At 49.0% G+C, this 22,204-nt stretch overlaps 1 protein-coding gene across 1 annotated transcript in view; it reads right to left on the bottom strand.

Moving 5' to 3' along the window:
• Positions 1-19,112, bottom strand: part of LDLRAD1 (low density lipoprotein receptor class A domain containing 1) — an 89,758-nt gene extending 70,646 nt beyond the window's left edge. Inside the window, exon 1 of the mRNA XM_085602578.1 lies at positions 19,055-19,112. Within this exon, the coding sequence (XP_085458704.1) occupies positions 19,055-19,073 (19 nt within the window). The 5' untranslated portion in view covers positions 19,074-19,112. The remainder of the gene's footprint in view (positions 1-19,054) is intronic.
• Between the last annotated feature and the right edge of the window lie 3,092 nt (positions 19,113-22,204).

Here is a 22,204-nt window from a genome sequence, read left to right as displayed (position 1 = left end):
AACAGTGTTACAACTGCCACGGGGTCACTGGCTCTAGAGCACCAACACTGACAGAGAAATCAATGCTGGGGGGCACAGGGGGAGAGAAGCAGACACTGGGGGACTGTACTTGTACAGCAGGGGCACCATAGAGATACGGACACTAAGACACTGACTTGAGCACTGGTATGGGTACATTGACACAGAACTACAGGAATATTGATACTAACACTGGATCACCATCACTGTCACTGGCACACAGCTACAGAGAGAATGAGACATTGACACTGAGGCAGTTAGATTTACATGGGACCGCTGACAACGAAATGGTGACACTAGTACAATTATATGATATTAGGATGGGTTGTTTGGCACTGGGACAATGTCACAGGATTCAATGAAACTGGCAAAGGGACATGTGGATAGCAGACACTAATATGGATACATTATAGCCTTATAGCCCGCCATAGCGGGTTATACTGGCCATTAAAGGCCGGCTCCAGCCGGGGAGCGCCTCTAATGCTGGTATAGCCAGGCTACGGAGGGCTATTAAAACATTGCGCCACTAGAGGGCAGAATGTTCGAACAAATATAACTAAGGCCTCACGAAGCCCAGGATATTTCTGGGATTGAAATCCCCTCGGGCTCCGTGAGGCCTTGTTCATAGCAACAGCTGTGAACGACAACTTGGAATGTTGGAGCTCCGGGCTTCTACGGGCCATTTGAAGCCTGGAGCACTCCATTGTTTTCAATGGAGCTTTCAACATTCCAATGTTCTAATGACATTTGGATACTGATAAGGAGACACTAACATTGTGATTGACTCTGACATTAGGTGGCTGATACTGCGAAACGGACGCTGGACCACAGGATGGAGGGACACAGGGTCACTGAAACCAACAAAAGGCCACTTACGATGTGACAAGAAGACTCAGGGTCATTAATGCACAGACACAAAGACTCGGTCACGTAGGCAGACTGGGAGACCACAGACATTCGCACTATTGGTATTACAACAAGCAGGTCTATGGTCCTAAGTACACAATATTGTTCTTAAGCAGCCCTCCCAATCAAGAGGACATACTGTTGGCAAATGCTGCCCCTCACGATACTTTCTAGCCTATAATTTTGAAAAGGCAGGCCATGAGCTTCAACACACAATGACCCCTCAAGCCTGACCAAAATAACCCCATGGCCTGCTTCTAGCAATGCGAGTTCCCAGAAAACACCTGTTTGGTTTTCAGCACAGGCAGAAGGCCACATGCTTTCTGTGTCACGGTGCAGAAATAGGGGGCTTCATTTGGTGGCTCTTCTTTCCCTCATGTTTGAGCCTTCTTCATCCTTTAAATTGCACCCCCTGCCACATTTCCGGTCAATTTGAAAGCACTGCGAAGACCCCTATGTTAAATGGTAGCGGCAGTTTCAGTCGGTATCCTTTCAAGTATTTGCCCGGCGGTAATCGCCTCTCATACCACTCGATAATTTACCAATAAAAGAGGCAGGCGCCGGAGACTGGAAGGCAGGAAACAAGGTTTTATTCCGTCGGAGCAGAACACATCAGATCAGACAGCAAGGTATCGTCACGAGGTGCTCTAACTGCATCTCTGAGACCTGGTCTCTTATACACTGGTTTATTGCTTTATTATACATAGTACATTCTTGAGATTCCCTTGATGTGCGGGGAAATATCCCCTGAAGCCCCGGCTCAGATCCGATCCCACACATGGTTACAGTAGAGGTTCCCACCCTACCCGCAGTGGGAGATGGCTATCGCGCAGCAGGGAATTCCGCTAATTCCCGGGGGTGTGTGCAACCGGCCGGGTCTCAGGGGGTAGGGGCTTTGATTCTACTGTAATCCCTTTGATGTGGGGTGTTTCCCTTACAGTAGGGGCAATAAACTGCATCCGCAGGGCTAGGTGATGGCCTGGGACCAGTTCAGACAATGGGGCGCAGAGGAAGGGGGTTATCAAAGGAGAGGCATGACCATGTATGGGTTGTCGGTCGGAAGTGGTTCCGTAGCAGGGTCGCGCAGAAGGAGAGGGTTTATGGCCTGTATGAGAGAGCGGGGGTGGCCGGCGCGCGGGGGATGCTCGCAGCGCCGGGGGAAAGCGCTGGCGATCGAGAGTGAGCGGGGAGAGAGAGTGGGGTGCCTAAAACGGCGGCCGTGCATTTGCTATGCGTGGCGCTGGGGAGAGGCAAGATGGCGCAGATAATGTTCAGTTTGCACGCTAAATTTCCACAGTCCTCCCTTTTAACATGTCTCGCCAGCTTGCCTAGTTTGGATCTATCCCCATAATACCCCGTACCTCCACCTCATTCAGAGCTTTCATCTGCTCAGTTTCAAAGTCCAAAGTCTTAGGGCAGATGCAGTTAATAAAAAGCGAACATAAAGGTGGCAGACACTGAATCCCCAAGCAACATCCACATAGTATCATGATTGGTATGAGGATAAATGAAAACAGCCTCCATCCCCAACCTTTAATAGCGTCCCAAAACCAACTCCCCAGTGACCATTCTTCTTGTTCTTGATGGACCTCTGTGGACAGTCTGTGGAGGTGTTCAATTGCTTTGTAGACTGAGGGTGAGTTATCCGGTACGTAGGTACAACAGCTGGACCCAATGATGCGGCATGCTCCTCCGCGGTCAGCCAGAACCACATCTAGAACAAGGCGGTTCTGGAGAGCCACCAGGCGGACGGCCTGAAGCTCAGCGGTGTTGTTGGCGAGGGCGCCAGCTGTAATGTTCATTGCTGTTTCGACTGCCTGGGTTAAGTGGCGGATGGCACGGCTGTTTGCCATCGGACCCCAGAGCGGAACAAGACCCTTTACTGCGTCCATGAACTGTGCTCTGGTGGAGTCGGTTTGTACAATGTCTTTGGCACGTTTCTGTCGGTGATGGTTTGCTGGAGCCACATACGTCAGAGGAAGGACAAAGGCGATGTAGCAGGTGCCTCCCCAACTTTTCGGGAGCCAGGTGTAGGCCTTAGTACCACACACAAAGTACATATTCGGGGAGGCAACAAAGGAAGGTGGGTCAACTGAGTCCAATGTTCGGGTGATGAGGCAGGAGCTGTGGCCCACCAGCTGTGCCCCCAGGCCTTCGAGGCATAAAGATCCAGTGATGTTGATGACGGACAGGGCCACTGTTAGGGTGGCGGCTGTCCGTTTTCGGAGGTAAGAGAAGGTGGGTCTGGCTGGATTGTTGAACACTTGCATTTCAATTCGTTCTTTGGCGGGGATGTCCATGTGAAAGGAAGTGTTCGATCTCAGAGGGCAGAAGAGGGCGGAGGTTCTACCAGTTTTGTTCAGCCAGAACCCATGGTAGAAGTGTGACATGGTTCTGCCGGAAGTGGCATTGTCCTTGTAGCTCTCCTGCAGGAGGATCAGCCAGGCGAGGCAGGAACCATGGACGGAAAAAGGTGAAGGGATGAAGGGGATTGAGTGCCCAGTGGCATGGGGCAGCAATCCACAGATCCAGCAGTTAGTGGCGTTGGTGGCAAGATTGTGTTGGTGGAGTAACTGCACAAAAGAGTTATTCCAGAACTCCTTACGCCTTTCTCGGAGTTGGGGTGAAAGTGAGATCAGATGGTGTTCTTTCGTGGTGGTAGGTTGAACGGTAGTCAGCAATGTCTTATGAGCGGGTGTGCTCTCCTCCATGATCCAGAAGGTAACCACGAGGAGAAGGCAAAAGAGAAGGGAAATGAAAAGTGCTATTGTCTTAAAGCTGTGCATTCGGTCAGTCTTTGGGTTTTTGAAGTGGATCTTCGGACGTCCGGTTGCTTCCATCATCTTCATGTCGGGCGCTTCCATCACCTTCAAGAGACTCGGTAGCGGGCAGAACCACAGACTTTGTTTTAGTTTCTCTCCTGGTGGCCTTTGAGGTGACTAGGCTACCGTTCTGAGATTTCCACTTAGCCTGTGGTCTGCTTAGCCGAAGTTCTCTCCTTTCGTCGCAAGTTATACCCTTCTTTGGATGGCACAGTGGGATCGGGATATTCAATCAACTCAAGTGTCTCTGTATCCGGGCAGCGGCTCAGGGATGGTCGGTCTTTGTCCAGAAGTTCCTCTTGGGCGGTGATGTTGTCCGTGGTTGTCAGGGTCGGTGATACCTTCTTGCAGTGGTGTGCATGCAGCCAATTGCGTTTCCCCTCCACTCGAAGAGCTGTTCGGGTGGTGATCAGGACTTGCAGGGGGCCCGTCCACCGGGGCTCCAGACTCTTGGTGCGCTGGAAGTTACGCACTAAGACGAAGTCACCGGGTTGGATGTCGTGTCCCGGGCCCCTGGAAACATCGGGAATGGCGTGCAGCACCTGCTGATGGATAACAGACAACGTCTTAGTTAGGTTATACAAATAGTCAGACATGAGGACGTCCGGGACGTCGTGGATGGATGATGGTTTTGGTGCAGTCCAAAGGTTCATGGGCCGCCCAAAGACGACCTCGTAGGGGGTTAAGTGGTGTTTGGTGGGGGTGGAACGCATTGATAGCAATGCTAGTGGGAGAGCGTCTGGCCATCTTAGTCCTGTGGTGGCGACTATTTTTGCTATCTTAAGCTTCAATGTGGCATTGTGTCGCTCAACCAGGCCTGCAGATTGGGGATGGAAGACCGCATGGAACTTCTGTTTTACACCCAACCCTTTTAAGATGAGTTGGATAACTTCGGCTACGAAGTGGGGGCCATTGTCGCTCCACAAAATTCGACAAAGGCCGTATCGGGGGAAGAATTCCTTCAGCAGTACTTTTGCAGTAGTCATAGCGGTGTTGTCATGGGTCGGGTAGGCTTCCACCCACTTGCTGAAGGCACACACAACGACAAGCACATACTTTAAACCTTGGCACCTTTCTAGCTGGACATAGTCCATTTGTAGGACTTCAAAGGGGTGATTGGGGACCCCAAACCCTCCCCGGGGTACAGCAGTTCCTTTCCCAGGGTTGTGTTGGAGGCATACTAGGCATTGTTGGACCAGACGTTTGGCTGAGTCTGGTATTCTGTCGTTGTGCCAGACTTTGGAGATGAGTTCGATCATGGGGGCAGACCCTATGTGTGCGGGGGAGTGTGCCATGGTCAGCATGGGGATCAAGTATGAGTCGGGTAGCAACCATTTGTTCGAGTCTTTAGTTCGCCAACAACCGTCATCGTCCTTCAATCCCACCCGGGCCCATTCAGTTAATTCGTGTGGTGTGCTGGCTAGTTGGATATCCCTAATCGTTTCCCTAGCATCCTTCCATTTCTCAGTTTGTGACCTGGTCACGTACATGCGGGTCGTGGACCTATTCTCGGCTGTGGTTCGGGCAGTAATGTCAGCTAGTGCATTTCCCTGACCTATAATGTCTGTCACCTTCTTGTGTGCCTGGCATTTGATCACAGCTATCCGTGTGGGGAGGAGGACTGCTTCGGTCAGGGCAGAGACTAGATCTCCATGCAGGATGGGTGTGCCATGAGAAGTCAAGAATCCCCTCTCTTTCCATAAGAGCCCGAAGTGGTGAACTACCCCAAAGGCATACTGACTGTCTGTGTAAATGTTTGCGGTTGTCCCTGCTGCCAGGATGCAGGCTCGTGTGAGGGCAATTAGTTCAGCCGCCTGTGCGGATCGCTGTGTGATGCGGGCTGTCTCAACAACTGTTCGAGCTGTGGTGACTGCATAGGCAGCTGAGGTGGTGCCATCGGGGAGCTTGATGCATGAGCCATCCACCCACAGTTCTCCGTCAGGGTCCGGGAAGGCAGTATCCCGGAGGTCAACCCTACTCTTGGTTTGTTCGTCGGTGAGGGTCACGCAATCATGTATAGGAGATGCATTGGGGTCAGCGTCAGGGAGAGGCAGTAGTGTAGCTGGATTCAGAGTGGTGCATCGTTTTAATGTGATGTGGGGTGCAAGCAGAGTCAGTTCATACCCAGTCAGTCGTGCGCTAGTCAGGTGTTGAGTCTTGGTTTGGTTCAGGAGGGTATCAACAGCATGGGGTACCAATACTGTGAGGGGGTTCGAGAGCACGATCCCCTCACTTTGCCGGATAGAGACAGCAGCGGCGGCTACTGCTCGAAGGCAGGCGGGCAAAGCTCTGGCTACGGGGTCAAGAGTGGCAGAGAAGTAGGCACAAGGGCGTTGCTTAGGGCCTATGGACTGGGTTAGGACAGACAACGCACATCCCTCCCTTTCGTGGGTGTAGAGGGAGAAAGGTTTAGTGTAGTCTGGGGTTCCTAGGACTGGGGCCGAGCAGAGGGCGTCTCGTAATTCTTTGAAGGAGGATTGGCATTCGGGTGTCCAGGGGAGGGGGAAGGGGACATCCTTAGCCAGCAGGGAAAGCAGAGGCTTTATGGTAAGACTGAAGTTTGGCAACCACTGTCGACAAAAGGAGGTGAGGCCCACTAGGGATCGTACTTGCTTCTGAGTTTTGGGAACAGGGGTTTCTAGGATGGTTTGAATTCGGTCAGGGGTAAGTTTCCTCCCGTCTTTGGATAGTAGGTGGCCTAGATAAGTTACCTGGGGCTGGCAGAATTGCAATTTCTTTCTGGAGACCTTGTGACCGTTCTCCGCAAGGAAGCGGAGGAGGTGAATGGTGGCTGTGACGGCGAGAGGAGTGGTGTCGGCCGCCAAAAGAATGTCATCAACGTACTGTATCAACACCACTCCATCGGGTAGTTGGACTGCATCCAGTTGCCTCTTGAGGGCTTGGCTGTAAATACTGGGACTCTCAGTGTAGCCTTGGGGTGCCCTGCAGAATCTGTACGAACGGGCTTTTAAAGTGAAGCCGAACAGGTAGCGGCTGTCTGGGTGGATGGGGATGGAAAAGAATGCGTTCTTGAGGTCAATAACAGTAAAGATGGTGGCAGTGGGTGGAATCAGGGTGAGGATGGTGGTGATGTCTGAGACTACGGGGTACTGGGGTATGACTACTTTGTTAACCTCTCGCAAGTCAACAATGAAACGGTAGGCTTTCTCATCCCCCTCGCCTTGCTTCTTTACAATGGGTAGGATAGGGCTGTTGCAAACATTACTGACTACTTCTTCCACCACTCCTGCCTCGACCAGGGACTCGATGATTTCCACCAATGCCTTCTCGCCTTCGGGTGATATCCGATACTGTGGGAGCTTCGGGAGCACTGCGTCCGGTCGGACGGTTATGTGTACCGGGTCGATCACCATGCGCCCTACATCTGAGTCGGTTTTAGCCCATAGATGTGAAGGTAATGTGTCGAGTAGGGACATATCAGCATCGGTTATAGAGAGCATACGCCGTGTGTGACAGGGTCTGGACAGATCTGGGTTATCGTGTAGGATGACTCGAACTCCGTCTGGGGAGCATCTGATGGTGGCTCGAAAATGCTTTAGCAAATCAAGTCCCATAATAGCATCGGGGGTGTTGGAGGAGAGCAGAAAGGTCGTGTCAGTGGTGTTATCTTCTAAGTCAAAGGAGATTGGTGTTGATAAGGGGTTAGTGGAGGGCGTTCCGTCAAAGCCTATTGAGGTTACGTGTGAGCCAGACAAGGGTGCCCTAGGAATCAGTCGTTTAGATAACGCACTACGTGTCGCCCCAGTATCTACCAGGAATGGAGATTTTGTGCCCAAGACCTTAGCGGTAACGTAAGGACCTTGCTGGTCAACACGGAGTTCGACTGGATCCCTCCCTTGTCCCTGGCGGTCCTATGCGAAGTCATGGGTGCTTTCGTAGTCGGACTGCTGATACTGGTTTTGTCGGGGGCGATCAAAGGTGTTTGGTCTGCCTGGCCTGTCGTTGATGGTGTTGTTCGTGTGCCCTCGTCCCTGTCCTCTGTTTCTGGGGTCATATGTTGTGTCTCTGGGGTCCCTATTCTTGTTCATTTCCAGAAGGACCGGGCACTGGGATTTCCAGTGTCCGAACCCTCTACAGAACGCGCATTGATTCCCATCCAAGTCTCTCCGTCCGTTGTAGGGTGCAGGTGTATGGTCTCTAGGGGGTAGCTTTCTAGGGGCGGTTGGTTGGTAATTCTCTTTCGGGGGTTCCCTTCCTATGGTCACCCCTTGCAACTGTGCTATCATTACTCTCTCCTTCAGTTCCTTTTTCTTCTTCTCTGATGCCCTATCGTTCTCGTTTTTCTGATTTTCGTAGTATTGGGCCATCTGGAGAATCGCTGCGGGTTTGGAGGCTGCCCAACTACTCTCGCTGGTCTGTAGCTTCTGGGAAACTTCCTGTGACAGACCCTTTACATAATTCTGGACAAAGAGGTGGTGTCCGGTTGCGGTGGTCATGTCTTGGCCACTGTAATCGGAAAACACAGTCTCGAATCGGGAGAAGTATTCAGACACATCTTCCTGGGGTTTCTGACGGCAAGCCGTCACTATCGACCAGTCTACCTTTCTTTCTGGGATTAGAGTCTTCAGCTTTTGTACAATCTTGTCTGGGAGCTCTAAGATGGCTTTCGGGGGTTTCTGTCCTGGCTCTCGCTGTTTATCTATGGTATCGAGTTGTACCCAGGTATATCCGAACGGCTCAGCGTGGTCAACTTTCCGGATTTGTTTCCACACATCAGCCGGCAGACATAGCCCAAAGAACAAGTCGATATCTGCTAACGTCATTATCGTTGAGCCTAAGGCTGTACCCAATTCCGTGTAGAAGGCAGTCGGGTTCTTTCTTAAGTCGGGTAGAGTCTTTCTAAAAGTCAAAATATCTTGCCGGTCCCACGGCTGATAGACCCAGTTATATACAACCCTTCCCTTCGCATCTGGGTTGTTGATGTCGTCGTGTGTTCCCTGACCCCGTGGGGGGACCCAGTAGGGGGCAGCTTCTTTAATGGGCATCATGGCATCGGCCCTTCCTCCCTGGGGATTAATTGCTATGGGGGTTTCTGTTTTGGTGGTCTGTCCATGTTCTTTAAGGTGTCGGTAGACCTCGAGTGTACGAGTGAAGAGGTTCGTTACATCGCCCTCTCTTTCTTCCCCAATGTCTACCTTCCTATATAGGGCCGCTAAGACTTCGGGACCTTTATCTTGGTACCTATCCTCATATGCATTCAGGGCGTGATAACAGAGCCGTACGACGAAGTGTCGTCTGCGGCTGTCGGCATACGAGTTATACACGTCTGTTATATACTCCTCACTTTCTTTTCGTTCCACCAGCGTCCCTACTATCTTGTCAATTCCTGCTCGTTCATCCTTAGTTAGTCGATTCATTCTGGTGGACTCTTTCTTTCCTATCTCATGGTCGACTGGCGTTGTGGTTGACGTTGGGTTCGGCACAAGAGGCTCAGCCGGCTCGGAGGCCGTGAGGGCCGAGGCCCTTGTACTGCTTTCGCTCGTGTTCGGGGGTTGTGGGTGTTGTACTATTGATTGGGAGGGTGCATACGGAGGGGGCATGTTAATGATCGGAGGACCTAACAGTAACTCGTCATTCGTTCGCTGCTTGGAGGACAACTCAGGGTAGAGCAAAGAAGGGGTCCTAACAGCGTACTGGCCTGAGGTTTCGGGTTCCTGTCTTAGTTTAGTTTCCCTTCTCTCCTTTATGTCCTCTTCTAACTTTCTAGCGGCAAGGTGAGCTGCCTTTCGTAATTCCTTTTCTGCTTTTACTTCTTCCCTCTTTTTCCGTTGCGTTGCTTCTTTGCGCCACATGCCGATACTGTCAAGCATAGTAGGCGTCGTCTTATTGCTACGCAGAGCTATTTCTAGCGCTTCTATCTTATGGTCGTCGAAGGATCCCATCAGTGGCCACTGACTTTCGGGGTCCTTCTTGGTATATTTATGCCACAGCTTGCTATAGGCTACGGCGACTAGTCCATATTTAGTGAACATGTCCTTATTAGGGGTGCCTTCCAGTGGAGCCGGATGGTTTACCTCTAATAAGCGGTCCGGGCAGAACCAACTACCAATCAGTGGGGAGAAGATAGGCATGACGGGTTTCAACGGGGACAAAAGTCAGCACTACCTATCTTTTCACTGCTTGCAAAGACTAGACAGAATATCTCTATTCTTCGCTATTTGTAAGCAGAGAATACCTCCAAAGAACCAATATCGAACAACTAGTGTTCGGACAATCAATCAATCAATCAATGGGGAGATAAAGATAGGCACGACGGGTTTCAACGGGGACAAAAGTCTGCGTTACCTACCCTTCACTATTTGCAAAGACTAGACAGAATATTCCTATTCTACGTTATTTGCAAACAGAGAATATCTCAAAAAGCACTATTCTTCAAAACAATCAATGTTCGGACAATCAATCAATGGGGAGATAAAGATAGGCACGACGGGTTTCAACGGGGACAAAAGTCTGCGTTACCTACCCTTCACTATCTGCAAAGGGAGAGAGAGAGTATTTCTACTCCTCCCCGTTTGTAGACAGCGAATATCTCAAAGAGAACAATCAATGAGCAATACTAGTATTCAAACAATCAATCAATTATTTCGCACTTTTGTCGTATTTCACGACCTTACCCGGACCGCGTGGACAGTTTCTCGTCTTCCGCCTCCAGCGCCCGATCGTCCTCTACTCTCCGTATTTGCCGCGGCACTCCTGATGGTTCCCAGTCAGGACCGTAGATCACTCGAGAGAGGTCTGCTCGGAACCAGTGAAGTTCGGATGATCGGCTGCCAGACGAGGGTCTATTGGGCAGGAGCTCTCCCGATCGTTGCAGTCGTTCACTCTGTCGTCGGGACCTCTCCCACTGGATCCACGTGTCGCTGATGGGCCCCACGTTTGGGACGCCAATTGTTAAATGGTAGCGGCAGTTTCAGTCGGTATCCTTTCAAGTATTTGCCCGGCGGTAATCGCCTCTCATACCACTCGATAATTTACCAATAAAAGAGGCAGGCGCCGGAGACTGGAAGGCAGGAAACAAGGTTTTATTCCGTCGGAGCAGAACACATCAGATCAGACAGCAAGGTATCGTCACGAGGTGCTCTAACTGCATCTCTGAGACCTGGTCTCTTATACACTGGTTTATTGCTTTATTATACATAGTACATTCTTGAGATTCCCTTGATGTGCGGGGAAATATCCCCTGAAGCCCCGGCTCAGATCCGATCCCACACATGGTTACAGTAGAGGTTCCCACCCTACCCGCAGTGGGAGATGGCTATCGCGCAGCAGGGAATTCCGCTAATTCCCGGGGGTGTGTGCAACCGGCCGGGTCTCAGGGGGTAGGGGCTTTGATTCTACTGTAATCCCTTTGATGTGGGGTGTTTCCCTTACAGTAGGGGCAATAAACTGCATCCGCAGGGCTAGGTGATGGCCTGGGACCAGTTCAGACAATGGGGCGCAGAGGAAGGGGGTTATCAAAGGAGAGGCATGACCATGTATGGGTTGTCGGTCGGAAGTGGTTCCGTAGCAGGGTCGCGCAGAAGGAGAGGGTTTATGGCCTGTATGAGGGAGCGGGGGTGGCCGGCGCGCGGGGGATGCTCGCAGCGCCGGGGGAAAGCGCTGGCGATCGAGAGTGAGCGGGGAGAGAGAGTGGGGTGCCTAAAACGGCGGCCGTGCATTTGCTATGCGTGGCGCTGGGGAGAGGCAAGATGGCGCAGATAATGTTCAGTTTGCACGCTAAATTTCCACACCTATAGAGGCGAAAAGAGGCTGGTGCAGCGTGAGGTTCTTCCATTCACCGTCAGTGACTATGGGTCCAAACAGTGCTAATTTTTTTTTTTTAAAGAGCTGGAGCCTAAAATTTTTGTTAAGACCCAAAACAAGCACTACGGAATGATGACGTTGAAGACTATCAAGACTGCCTAGTTCCTATTCCACTTCATACCTCTTTCTTCCCCAATCTACATTTCCTTTCCCTATCTGAAGTTTCCTTTTGATCCTAGCTTCCCTCCCTTGTCCCTGATTTCCTATCTTTTCCCTCCTCCATCTTTCTCCCTTTCCAGCCTTTTTCTCTTTTGCTCTGGTTCGAACTCTGATGATGACGAATAAATCTGGGTACCCAAAAATGAGTCGTTGTGCGCAACGGTTATAATCCCCGGCACAAAATAAGCACTGAGCGTCATGGCGGTGGAACAATGGCTAGATGGCTGCCTGTCTAGTTCCTGCTCCTGTGCATAGTAGGCACATTGCCTCACTCACTGCCTGAGCTGTGCCCATGCTTCCACAAACCACTCGATGCCCACCTTGCTTCCTTCTCCTGCCTACTGTTCTATGGATGTTTATCCCTCCGGAGCCAGGTACAGTCCACACAGTGCTCACAATCAGTGGGAGCATGTCCTCGTATTCACGCTGTCTGTGTGCTCCTAACTATGGTTCTTATTTAGAGTTCAGAGGGTGTCTGGGCCATCCTATTTAGGATGTATGGGCGTATATGCTCTCTAAATAGGGCGGACAGGACATTTGCTGCTTCTGGCACTGTTCCCGCACCCGCCAAACTCCAAATAAGGTCCTATGTGCTAATGTGAGTAGAACTGTATTTAAAACCCATTTAATTATTACCAATATTTGTTAATAAAATCTGTCTCAAAATATAGAATTTGACACACATTTCCCCAAAGGTATCTTGATCGAGAAAGCGCAGACTCAGGTATATTTGCATTTATGTTTGATTCAGTTTTGACCAATTTTACTGCTTGGTGGTGCTTTCAAGACAAACATTTCTAGAAAACTCCCAATAATCCTGGCTCACTGTACTTTAAAAGGCACATTTTCTGATAATTATTACAAACAGTTGCAAAGGTGAGACTCATGCTCTTAAAAATACCAAATTGTGCCATTAAAAAGAAATGAAGTGGGGGTCACCATGTCTAACCCCCACATACAGTGATTGCTGTAATTGTTTTGTGGAGTATGCCCTTTAAAACATCTACCCCCCTCAATACGGGCCTCTTTGGTCTCGCCCCTTGTCTGTCACACTGAAGTGGAGTGAGAGTGCACTGGTGAAGTACGTTTTTCCTTGCTTCCTGTTGTCATGAGGCTTCTTGCTCGCCAACTTTGTAACATTTCCTTCCAGCAGCTTCCTGTTTCTGAGCATAGGCCGGGATCAGGATTGTGGGAGAAGGGGGGTCAGTAGTTGACAGGCCATGTCACAATAGAGATTCAAAACAGAATGGAGACTGGAGGGGCGTGGCTCTGCTGTTTACAACTCCCTACTGCCACTAACCAAAGTGAGATTGGACCGCCTGGCTGACACCCAGTGGGGGAGGCTAACATGATTTCTCGGCGCTATGAGTCAGCAACAAATATGTCAACAAGAATATGAATGATGCGATAACAGCCTGGAACCCTCTCGCCCAGACAGGGAACCGGAATCGTTCCCGATGTTGCAACAAAGTCTCTGGAGCCAGAAAGGATTTGGGGGCATATCATCAACAACCGGCGATAATTATCGCTAAGTGCACTTAGCGCTAGGATAATTATCGCCGGCTAACGCCGAATTTTATCGCTGAGGTAGCATGCTATCAGCAACACTTATCTCAACAGCGATAAAATTCCAGGCGCAAGCTGCCAAATGTGCGATTATCGCTGGAAATCCAGCGATAATCGCACAACATTTGGCGATAGCTTGTTGATAGGGCAGGGTGGACTTCGCCATTATATCCACCTTCCATTGGATATAATGGCTAAGTCAACCTGAAAGCAGGCGTAAGGAAAGTAGCGATAACTGCGGTTAGCGCTACTTTTCTTATCGCTATGCTATTTAGCGTGCCCATTGATAACTAGAGAAATGTCGGTTAGCGACATTTCTCCAGTTATTTTGGGACGGAAAGCCCACTTTGCATCTTACGGGAAAGGGCGCTAAGGCAAGGATTCACACGATAGCGTGACCTTGCTGATAAAGCGATAAAATTATTGCCGCTTTTTGGCTGAAAACGGCCGCAAAGGCGGCGATAATTTTATAGCGCCGCCTTGTTAATATGCCCCTTGGTCCGCACATGCCTTCTTGTCTTCAGAGTGTTTAATATCTCGTACCTGGACCTCGACTATCAGATCCAGCTAAATCTATTGTTGGGTATTGGAGGAAATTATTGTGGGATCGAGGGCTTTCGTGCTTCCCAGGTTTACGTTCATTGCTCAAGTATTTCACAGATGTGTCTACCGACTTCAATGAGAGAAAAACAATGCTTGGAACAGCGACTTGTTTCCAAGCCCCGGTGGTCATCATTTGGCTCCATTTCCTAATGATGAAATCAAATGTATTCCGCAGGAGGAGACCTACCTAACTCCTCCACATCCATGGACGTCACTTGGGTCTGATGCGCCCTCATACTGAAGACACGACACAAACTCAGGCATGCTGTGGGTCGCCATTTCTCAAACGGGCACACTGAACAGATAAATGGGTATGTGGGATGCTAGTACAAACACATGATGACACAATGTGCCAGGTTCCAAACTGAACCATTGCGACTGCAATGTGCAACGTAAAAGAGGGTAGAGGATGAAACGTCACCAAACATCTTGAATAAAAAGAGTTCCATGTAAAGGTTACTGAACACTAAAAAAAAATCTGTGAGCAGATTTACGAGGCACTTGCGACGCATTTGCGCCGCCGCTGAGTCACTTCTGTGACGCAGCGGCGACGTAAAGCAAGCACCATGCTGCGACGGATTTACAACATGACGCATCTATGGAGATGCGTCACGCCGTAAACCCCTACGCCACATTATACCTGCATCGGGTATAATGTGGGCGTACCGTCGCAGTGTGGGCGGTCCGTCGCAGTCACTTTTTTGACGCCGCTGCGTCAAAACCTTGAACCTGCTTGAAGCAGGCGTAAGGCAAGACGCAGCATGTTGGAGATAGGCCAGGTTGGAACAGGGCTGGAGTTGCGTCTCGCCCGCGACACGACTCTAGCACTGCGCCAACCTTATGCCGGCAGATACGACGCGCATCTGCCTATCCATGCGCCACGACGTGCCGCATTGTAAATGCAGCGCATCCGTAGTGGCACACGGATAGTTTGGCATGTCGCAAGTTTTCTAGCGCATCCCTGCTGATTTGCAGAGATGCGCCAGAACTTGTAAATCAGCCCCCTGGTTCCAATCAACAGCAATGTGGAGAAAAAAATAGATGGGCAAGAAAGTGCACTTCAGAAGGGGAAATCGGACATGCCTGCATATGAGACACACCTGTGTGTGCAGTTTCGGGTACACAAATCTCTATAAAGCAACCGAAGCAATTGTTAGCAGTACCAAGTTGTGGGATTGCTTAACATTCAGAAGACATAAATGGATGTGGGAATGAGTGAAGCTCTGGTCTGCAGTAAGGTAACTCCCATCCTCTCTTTCACTTGTGTCTCCGCTCACCAATATCATAGAAGCCAATTTAAAGATACTGCAGTTTGAATCAGCATTCCTCACACAGGCGTAAGGTAACAACACTGCCTTACAGTGGGAATACTAAATTAACTGGAAAACCTTCCACCAAGAGTATTTCCAGGCTCATGCATAGAGCTTCTACTCTAACGTACATATTCCAGGTTTGACAATCGCCCCACAACAAGCAGGCACCCCTGAAGGTGTTTTGCTGGGAAGGAGCAAGCGTCACAAGTCAAGGGGGCAACCTTTCTTCACACCTGGCAGTGCATTGGACAAAACAAAGAAGTCTTCAGAAAGAGAAAGGTCTTTACAGCTTACGTCTGTGCCGCCCTCGACCTGCAGCCGGCTATCTCTGGAGCGAAAATTCCTCTTCGTCTAACAGTGCTCTAATGTAGTTTAAATACTCTGCTTGGACATTCGTAAATGTTTTCAAGTAAACAAACAATATAGAAGCACACCAAGCTTCGGAGTGGTGCACTACCCGGGAGGTCAGTTCAATAAATATGTTCACTTGTTTGGGTTGTATCAAAATCAATCATTTATTTTCAATGTCATCCGACAATACAAAGTTACAGCCAACGCGTTTCGTTCATTAAACAATGAACTTCTTCAGGGCGATCATGGCTAATGGGACAGCGAAGAGAAATATTCTTCCTGTAGCCGTATCTTATAATGCGTGTGGTGCGAGCCAGCTCTGGTAAGTTTGTGTTGTTCGTCACAAGAAAGCGTCTGTTTGGCAGTTGCGAAAGGTCGCAATATTACAAAGGGCGTGGCCTCCTTGATAAGGGCCAGGATCTGTGGTTCTGTTGAAGCAGTACGCCTGGGTAAATCCCGCTTTACCCAGGCGTACTGCTTCAACAGAACCACGGAAATTGGGATTTACCCAGACTTACTGCTTCAACAGAACCACGGATCCTGGACCTGACCACCCCGGTAGTGCACCTCTCCGAAGTTTGGTGTGGTTCTTTCTCTGCTTGGCAGCTGGCACCCAACAACGGCAGGTGCAGGAGTTGCATGTGCACACCAACTTGAACTATCTTTGGACACACCATATAGGTAATATAGCAGGTAAGTGCGGTTATCCCGGTCCGCCTTCTTCCAAACAATATAGAAGCCCCTCTGACTTGCCATCTACTTAGGTTCTGTGAAAGTGTTTACTGTTTAAAAATTATAAATTCAAAATCAAGATATTAACTATTCTAGAACAAACATTAAAAAATGTATTCAAGAAGGCTGAAATATCCAGTTTCAATGAAACTGCTATTTTAACAACATTGACAATTATACATTTGCAATTGAAAACGTATATCTGGATAAATGAACATATTTAGTGGTAAAGGGGATATCTAAATAAAAAATGTATGAAGATTTTACTAAAGTGCTCTTAAAAAGAAAGTATTTCCATGAGAAAAGCGAAGATTCTAAGGGTTGTCCTGTACAAACAATGATGAACAGCAGAAATTGCTGTAATATATGCTGTGTGCTATTTTTAAGACTCCCTAGGAATATAACGTGTCTATCCAATGCACATTAAATGTAATATGTTGTAGATATATAGATCTATGAGTATAATTACATTGCCAGTAATCAATGGTGCCTGCACACAGGGGGCAGAGGCAGCCCTGCAGGGCTCCCTTTGTTAGTCCAATCTATGCTTAGTGTTACCACTGATGCTCCGAAGCTTGCTGGAGTTATTACTCCGATATTAATGTTTGCGGATGATACGTTAATCGTATCAAAAACCCCAAGTGGCTTACAAAGAGCTCTATTAGTCTTTGAGGATTTTTGCCTTGGTCATGGCTTGGAGGTAAACGTGGCCAAGACGAAACTCATGGCTTTTAATCCGCACTCAAGCTTTGGAGGGAGAAAGTTCTTCTTGGATGGGCAACCAATTGAAATGGTCTCCAACTTTGTTTATTTGGGCATACACATAACAACTAGTAACAAATGGGACAAGCATATAGAGGTAGCCGCCCTGAAGCTTAGGCAAATCTCGGGAACACTAATTAGAGAGCACAAAACATCCTTTACTAGGCCCATAAAACCTGTGCTCCAAGTCTACGAGGCAAAGGCCTTAGGTTCAGTTTTATACGGGGCAGAACTATGGGGGTTCAACCGGCTGGTTTCTTTAACCCTAGCCGAAAATTCATTCCTCCGTAGTATAACAGGACTCCCCCAGAGCTCCCCTATGGTTCCTGTAAGGTATGAGCTTGGTAGGAAGGCCATCGTGGACATTGCCAGACTTCGTCCGGTTTTATACTGGCGAAGGCTATGGACTACTCCCTAGCTCTCCTTGTATGCCAAAGGGCTTATGGATGTCATAGATCTAGACGTTTTCCACAAGATTGACTGGCTGAGGCAGCTACGCCAGACCTTGACAGTTTTGGGCATGGCGGGGTTATGGAGCGACCCTGCAACTGCACAGTTTCCCTCTAAGAAAATTATAAAAGCTATTAATTGGGAACGAGTTGACCATCAGGTATGGAGCGGAGCAAACCCCAACGGGATGGCTGGTCGCTACCTAGAGGTGAAGACCACGCCCGTCCTTGAGTTATATTGGGACCTGATTACGAAACCCAGAGACAGGAAGCTCTACTTCCAGCTGAGAGCAGGCTCCCTACCACTCAAATCTCTTACAGGCAGGTGGTCTAGTCCTCGAGAGGAAATCTGCCCTGCTTGTGGGCTACAGACAGAATCTATTGCCCATTTCCTGTTTGTTTGCCCAGTACTAGTCACTCCCAGACGAGTGTGGCTGACACCTTTGTGTAGAAACTTGGGCACAAGGAGCAGTGCTGTTGCTTTAAGAATTTTATGCACTAGCACTTCGCCAACTATTTCTATACCTATAGCCAAATTTTTGGGTTGGGCATGGACCCTAAGGGCGCAAGCCTGTGGTAAACACCAGAAACATCCCCTCCATCCAGCCCAAATTGTTGCAACACAGTCTGAAATTACGCCAACTGATTCTTCATAATTCTGTAGTTGATGGGGGTTTATTAATAATGTATTTGTAACTTTGTTGTTATATTGACTTGTTTAATGCTTTTTAAAAAAAAAAAAAATTTTAACGTATTTATTGATGGTTTCTAAAGTTTTAATGGATTTTATATGTCATGTCTGGATTTATGTTTGTGTCTTTTATGATTTATTTTTTAAATCGAATAAAGACTAATGATGATGATGGTTTCCTCTCCGCCAGGGTTTTCATGGAGGAGGAACAGCTATGAAAACCATGGCGGAGAGGAAACTCCTAATATGCTTGGCGGGACCGCGGCTGTGCTGCCAAGCATATTGATGCCTCCTGACCTCTGCAACACCGCCAGGGAATGGCGGTTCCCCGTCAGATGCAGCGGGACAATAGCAGTCCAACCACCCTAATCATAATAGGGCAGTCAGGAGACAGCCGTTGCCATGCCTCCACGAGTGTGGCAGTCCATGGACCGCCAGACTTGTAATTGAGCCCTAAAATGTTTGAAGACCACGGGTCTAAACAGGTGTATCTAATCTTGAAATATCTTCATCACAAGCACTGACTATGTTGATGACTCTTGCGTAGATTCATTGGCTGTAAATTGATCTTATGTGGATATCCTGAAAGTCTGACATGGATCGGATCCTTATGGAATTATGTTGGACACCCGTGGCCAATGGGCTAAACAAACTAAGCCAGGTTGGACAGCACTGCCTTCGAAGCGGGAAAGAAGGCAGGAAAATGAATGTTTGAAAGTTGCCAGAAAGCACCACACGTAGCACTATAACACTATTTACTTACAAAATAAGGAGCTATTGTTACAGACACCATTTTATATTGACATTATTCCTCTATTTTAATTGTTCGTAAAATATAAACAGCGGTTTTATTTGTACCTTCTTCCCTGGGGAGCATGGACCCCGATGAGCCGAAGGAGGTGGCATCAAAACTCCCTCTCTGGAAACAAGTGAAAATAGAGTCAAGTACCTTGGATGGTGCTGGAGAGGATTGCCAAAGACCATGTGATGTACCAAAGCTTTCACCAGGGCTGAACTTACTTTAACATGTAGCGCAGCTCTTGGACTCCCTGAGGTCTGCTGTGATGTGGCAAAATGTGGCTGTGCTGATGAGTTGTCTATGTTTTTGATGCCACACTGAGCATCGGGATAAATATGTCATTTGCAATGTTTTGAAAGCACCAAGGTCAAGCCGTGGTTTCCTCTAGTAAGACATCGTTCGCAACCCACAGGCAAATGATATACCTTCACGGGGTGCATACAGAGTTATACGGTGTCTGGACAACACTAAGTTTATTCATGTTACTGGTGCAAAATGAATATGTATTTACAAAACATGTTATACCACGTAACCTCTTCTAGGCGTAAAAATGTCCAGGAAAGAGAAACTGAACAAAATGACACTCGCTGCGTTTCTGTCATGTTAAAGAATAACTCTGCTGCATACATTTCTTTCCCTGATTGCGTGACGCTGAATTGTCCCTCACGCGCGCCCTCCCCACCCCCTCCACAAACATAGGGGGGCAGATTTACAAGACCCTTGCGCCACTTTTGCGTCATTTTTCCCATGTTAAAAATGACGCAAAAGTGGCTTGTAAATCTGCCCCAGGATTTCTAGTCACACTTGCCTGAGGGTGAGTTTTGTTCATGGCGCACTCCTGTGTAGGAATCTCTCTCTGTGAGGGGAAAGTCCGGGGCAGCCGTGGGCTCGTGCTCGGGTCTGCAGTCAGTCGCACACTGAGGTACAAGGTGGAGCTCTCTCCTAGAGCGTTCCCAGGTTGCCAGGGGACACGGGTGAGGGACACGAGACTCCTACTTTAGAAAAGGAGGAAGTGCTGAAACATTCTGCTCACTGCTCCCTCTGAACCCTGGGCAGGGCTGTAAGTGGGATGAAAAAACTGGGGGTCTCTCTAAGGGGCATGGCCGATTTATGGCGTGGCTAAATTACAGGTAAGCTAAAAATCTGTGCTTTGCATAGTTTGCCACCCGACTGATATTTTGATGCCTCTGTCATTGCATCCAGATATATAACACAACAAGTAGCATTACACCTACAAAAAGTCAGAACTATTGGCTTTGTAAATGGTTTTTAGTTAGGTAAGATGAAAAAGCAACAACTATGGCTTCGTCGTATTTAATATTGAAAATGCTTCAGTTCTGAAATGATGAGACTGTGAAAGAACTATGGGGCATATTATCAAGACAGGCGATAAAATTATCGCCGCTTTAGCGGCAGAAAACTGCCGCTAAAACGGCGATAATGGGCTTGATAATATGCTCTATGGAATTCCAATTGAAGCCCATGTTAGATGTGACGGACATCTAACCTCAGCTTCAATTGGAATTCCATAGAGCATATTATCAAGCCCATTATCGCCGTTTTAGCTGCAGTTTTCTGCCGCTAAAGCGGCGATAATTTTATGTCTTGATAATATGCCCCTATAACGGGTCTCTTCGAAGTTACCTCAAAGGCAGTGAAGGGTGGCACTGCTGCAGAGCTAGGATTATTTTTTTTATCACCCTGAGGGTGAGGGCCAAATGGAAAGCCTGATAGAGACCCGTGTCATCACCTGCTTTTTAGGTCTCGCCTGACCCAGCGCATGTGCTGGTCTGGCGAGACATTTTGTGAGGGCTCCAAAAAGTGCTACCAGGCCAGCCTAGAGCTACAGTGCATGTGCGCGGGCGCGCGCGTCGCGCTTTACCGCGATTACTTTCACTTTCACGGCCGTGCGGCCGCTTTAATGTTTGATCGCGATCTCTTTTGCGGCCACACGGCCGCTTTGATGTTCTCCGTGAGGCTTCAATAGATTGCAGCAGTTAAAACAAGCATTGGCATAGCCAATAAGTCTTGCTTTTGGGACCTTATAAGTGTTTAGTTATGCAACTGTGCAACTGTTGCATGGCTAAACACTTATAAGGTCCCAAAGGCGAGACCTATTGGCTATGCCAATGCTTGTTAGAACTGCTGGTGCTGTGGGCTGCCTGACGTCCACGAAGGGGACCTCCTAAGATGGTGGCCCCTTTAGTGCCACAGGATGACACACGGGACAGCCCAGCGTCACGAGACCCCTTTGGGGTCCTGCTCGTCATTTCCAGCCGGTTGGGGGAAGGGGAGAGGTATAAATTCCTCCCCTGCCCACCTGGAGGCCTCTTTGTCCCTCACCACTGACGCAGTTTCCCTCCCTGCCGCTTACCCGGCGTAATCAGGGTGGCAGGGAGGAAGGAATTTCTAATCTTTTATTTGTGTTGCAGGCGGAGTTACAGGGTGATCCAGAGGCGGAAAGGTACTCAGGGATACCCTCTTCAGGAGCACAATGGGTGCTGAGGCCTAATATCCCCAGGAAGTCTTCGCGGTGGACCCTGAGGTGCGACAGCGCCCTGTCTGTCCTACGGGCGGTTGGAAACCTGTACAACCGGGGGTCGCTTGAACGCTCCGCCCCTCGTAGGGGGGCGTGAGTAAGGGAGTGGAGCGACGGTTCACCGGAAGTGGGAGGGGCTATCCCCTCACTATAACCGCTAAGCACTGATTGGCTAAGGCCATGATGCAAGTTGGCCCATCAGGTGGTAGGCCGCAAGGGGTGGCTTGCCTTTGGATCACCTGTAAGATAACCCACCATGTTGGCATAGTTGGTATGCTAATAAACCTGCAGCAATTTTCTCCACAGAAAACAGTGTTTTGTCTGTTTATTTATTGGGTATGATGCTGCATGAGGGGGATGAGTGTTGCCGATATTGGCACTATGAGCACCGGCAGGACCCGGCCCACTTAAAGCTGTGACCCTGGGTAAATCGGCGCTGCACACCTTCACTTCAAGAATTCAGTCTTATACACCCTAGTAAATTTCACGGATCAAACGTAATTTGAATATCATGTCCGTTGTCCATGACGATCCCTTTTATGGGTGCCTTTTGTCCGTAATTTTGGGCATTGCAGGGAGCAGCACTGCTCCCCTGCAAGAAGCCTCAGCTCCCCGATGGGGCCGCCTCGCACTCCTCTGAGCACAAGAGCTGTCCCACCATGCCCATTGT

Source organism: Triturus cristatus, chromosome 4_2 (genome assembly GCF_964204655.1).
Source record: "Triturus cristatus chromosome 4_2, aTriCri1.1, whole genome shotgun sequence".
Classification (NCBI taxonomy): Eukaryota; Metazoa; Chordata; class Amphibia; order Caudata; family Salamandridae; genus Triturus; species Triturus cristatus.
Note: the sequence above shows the minus strand (reverse complement) of the source record. Positions and strands in the feature narration are given on the sequence as shown.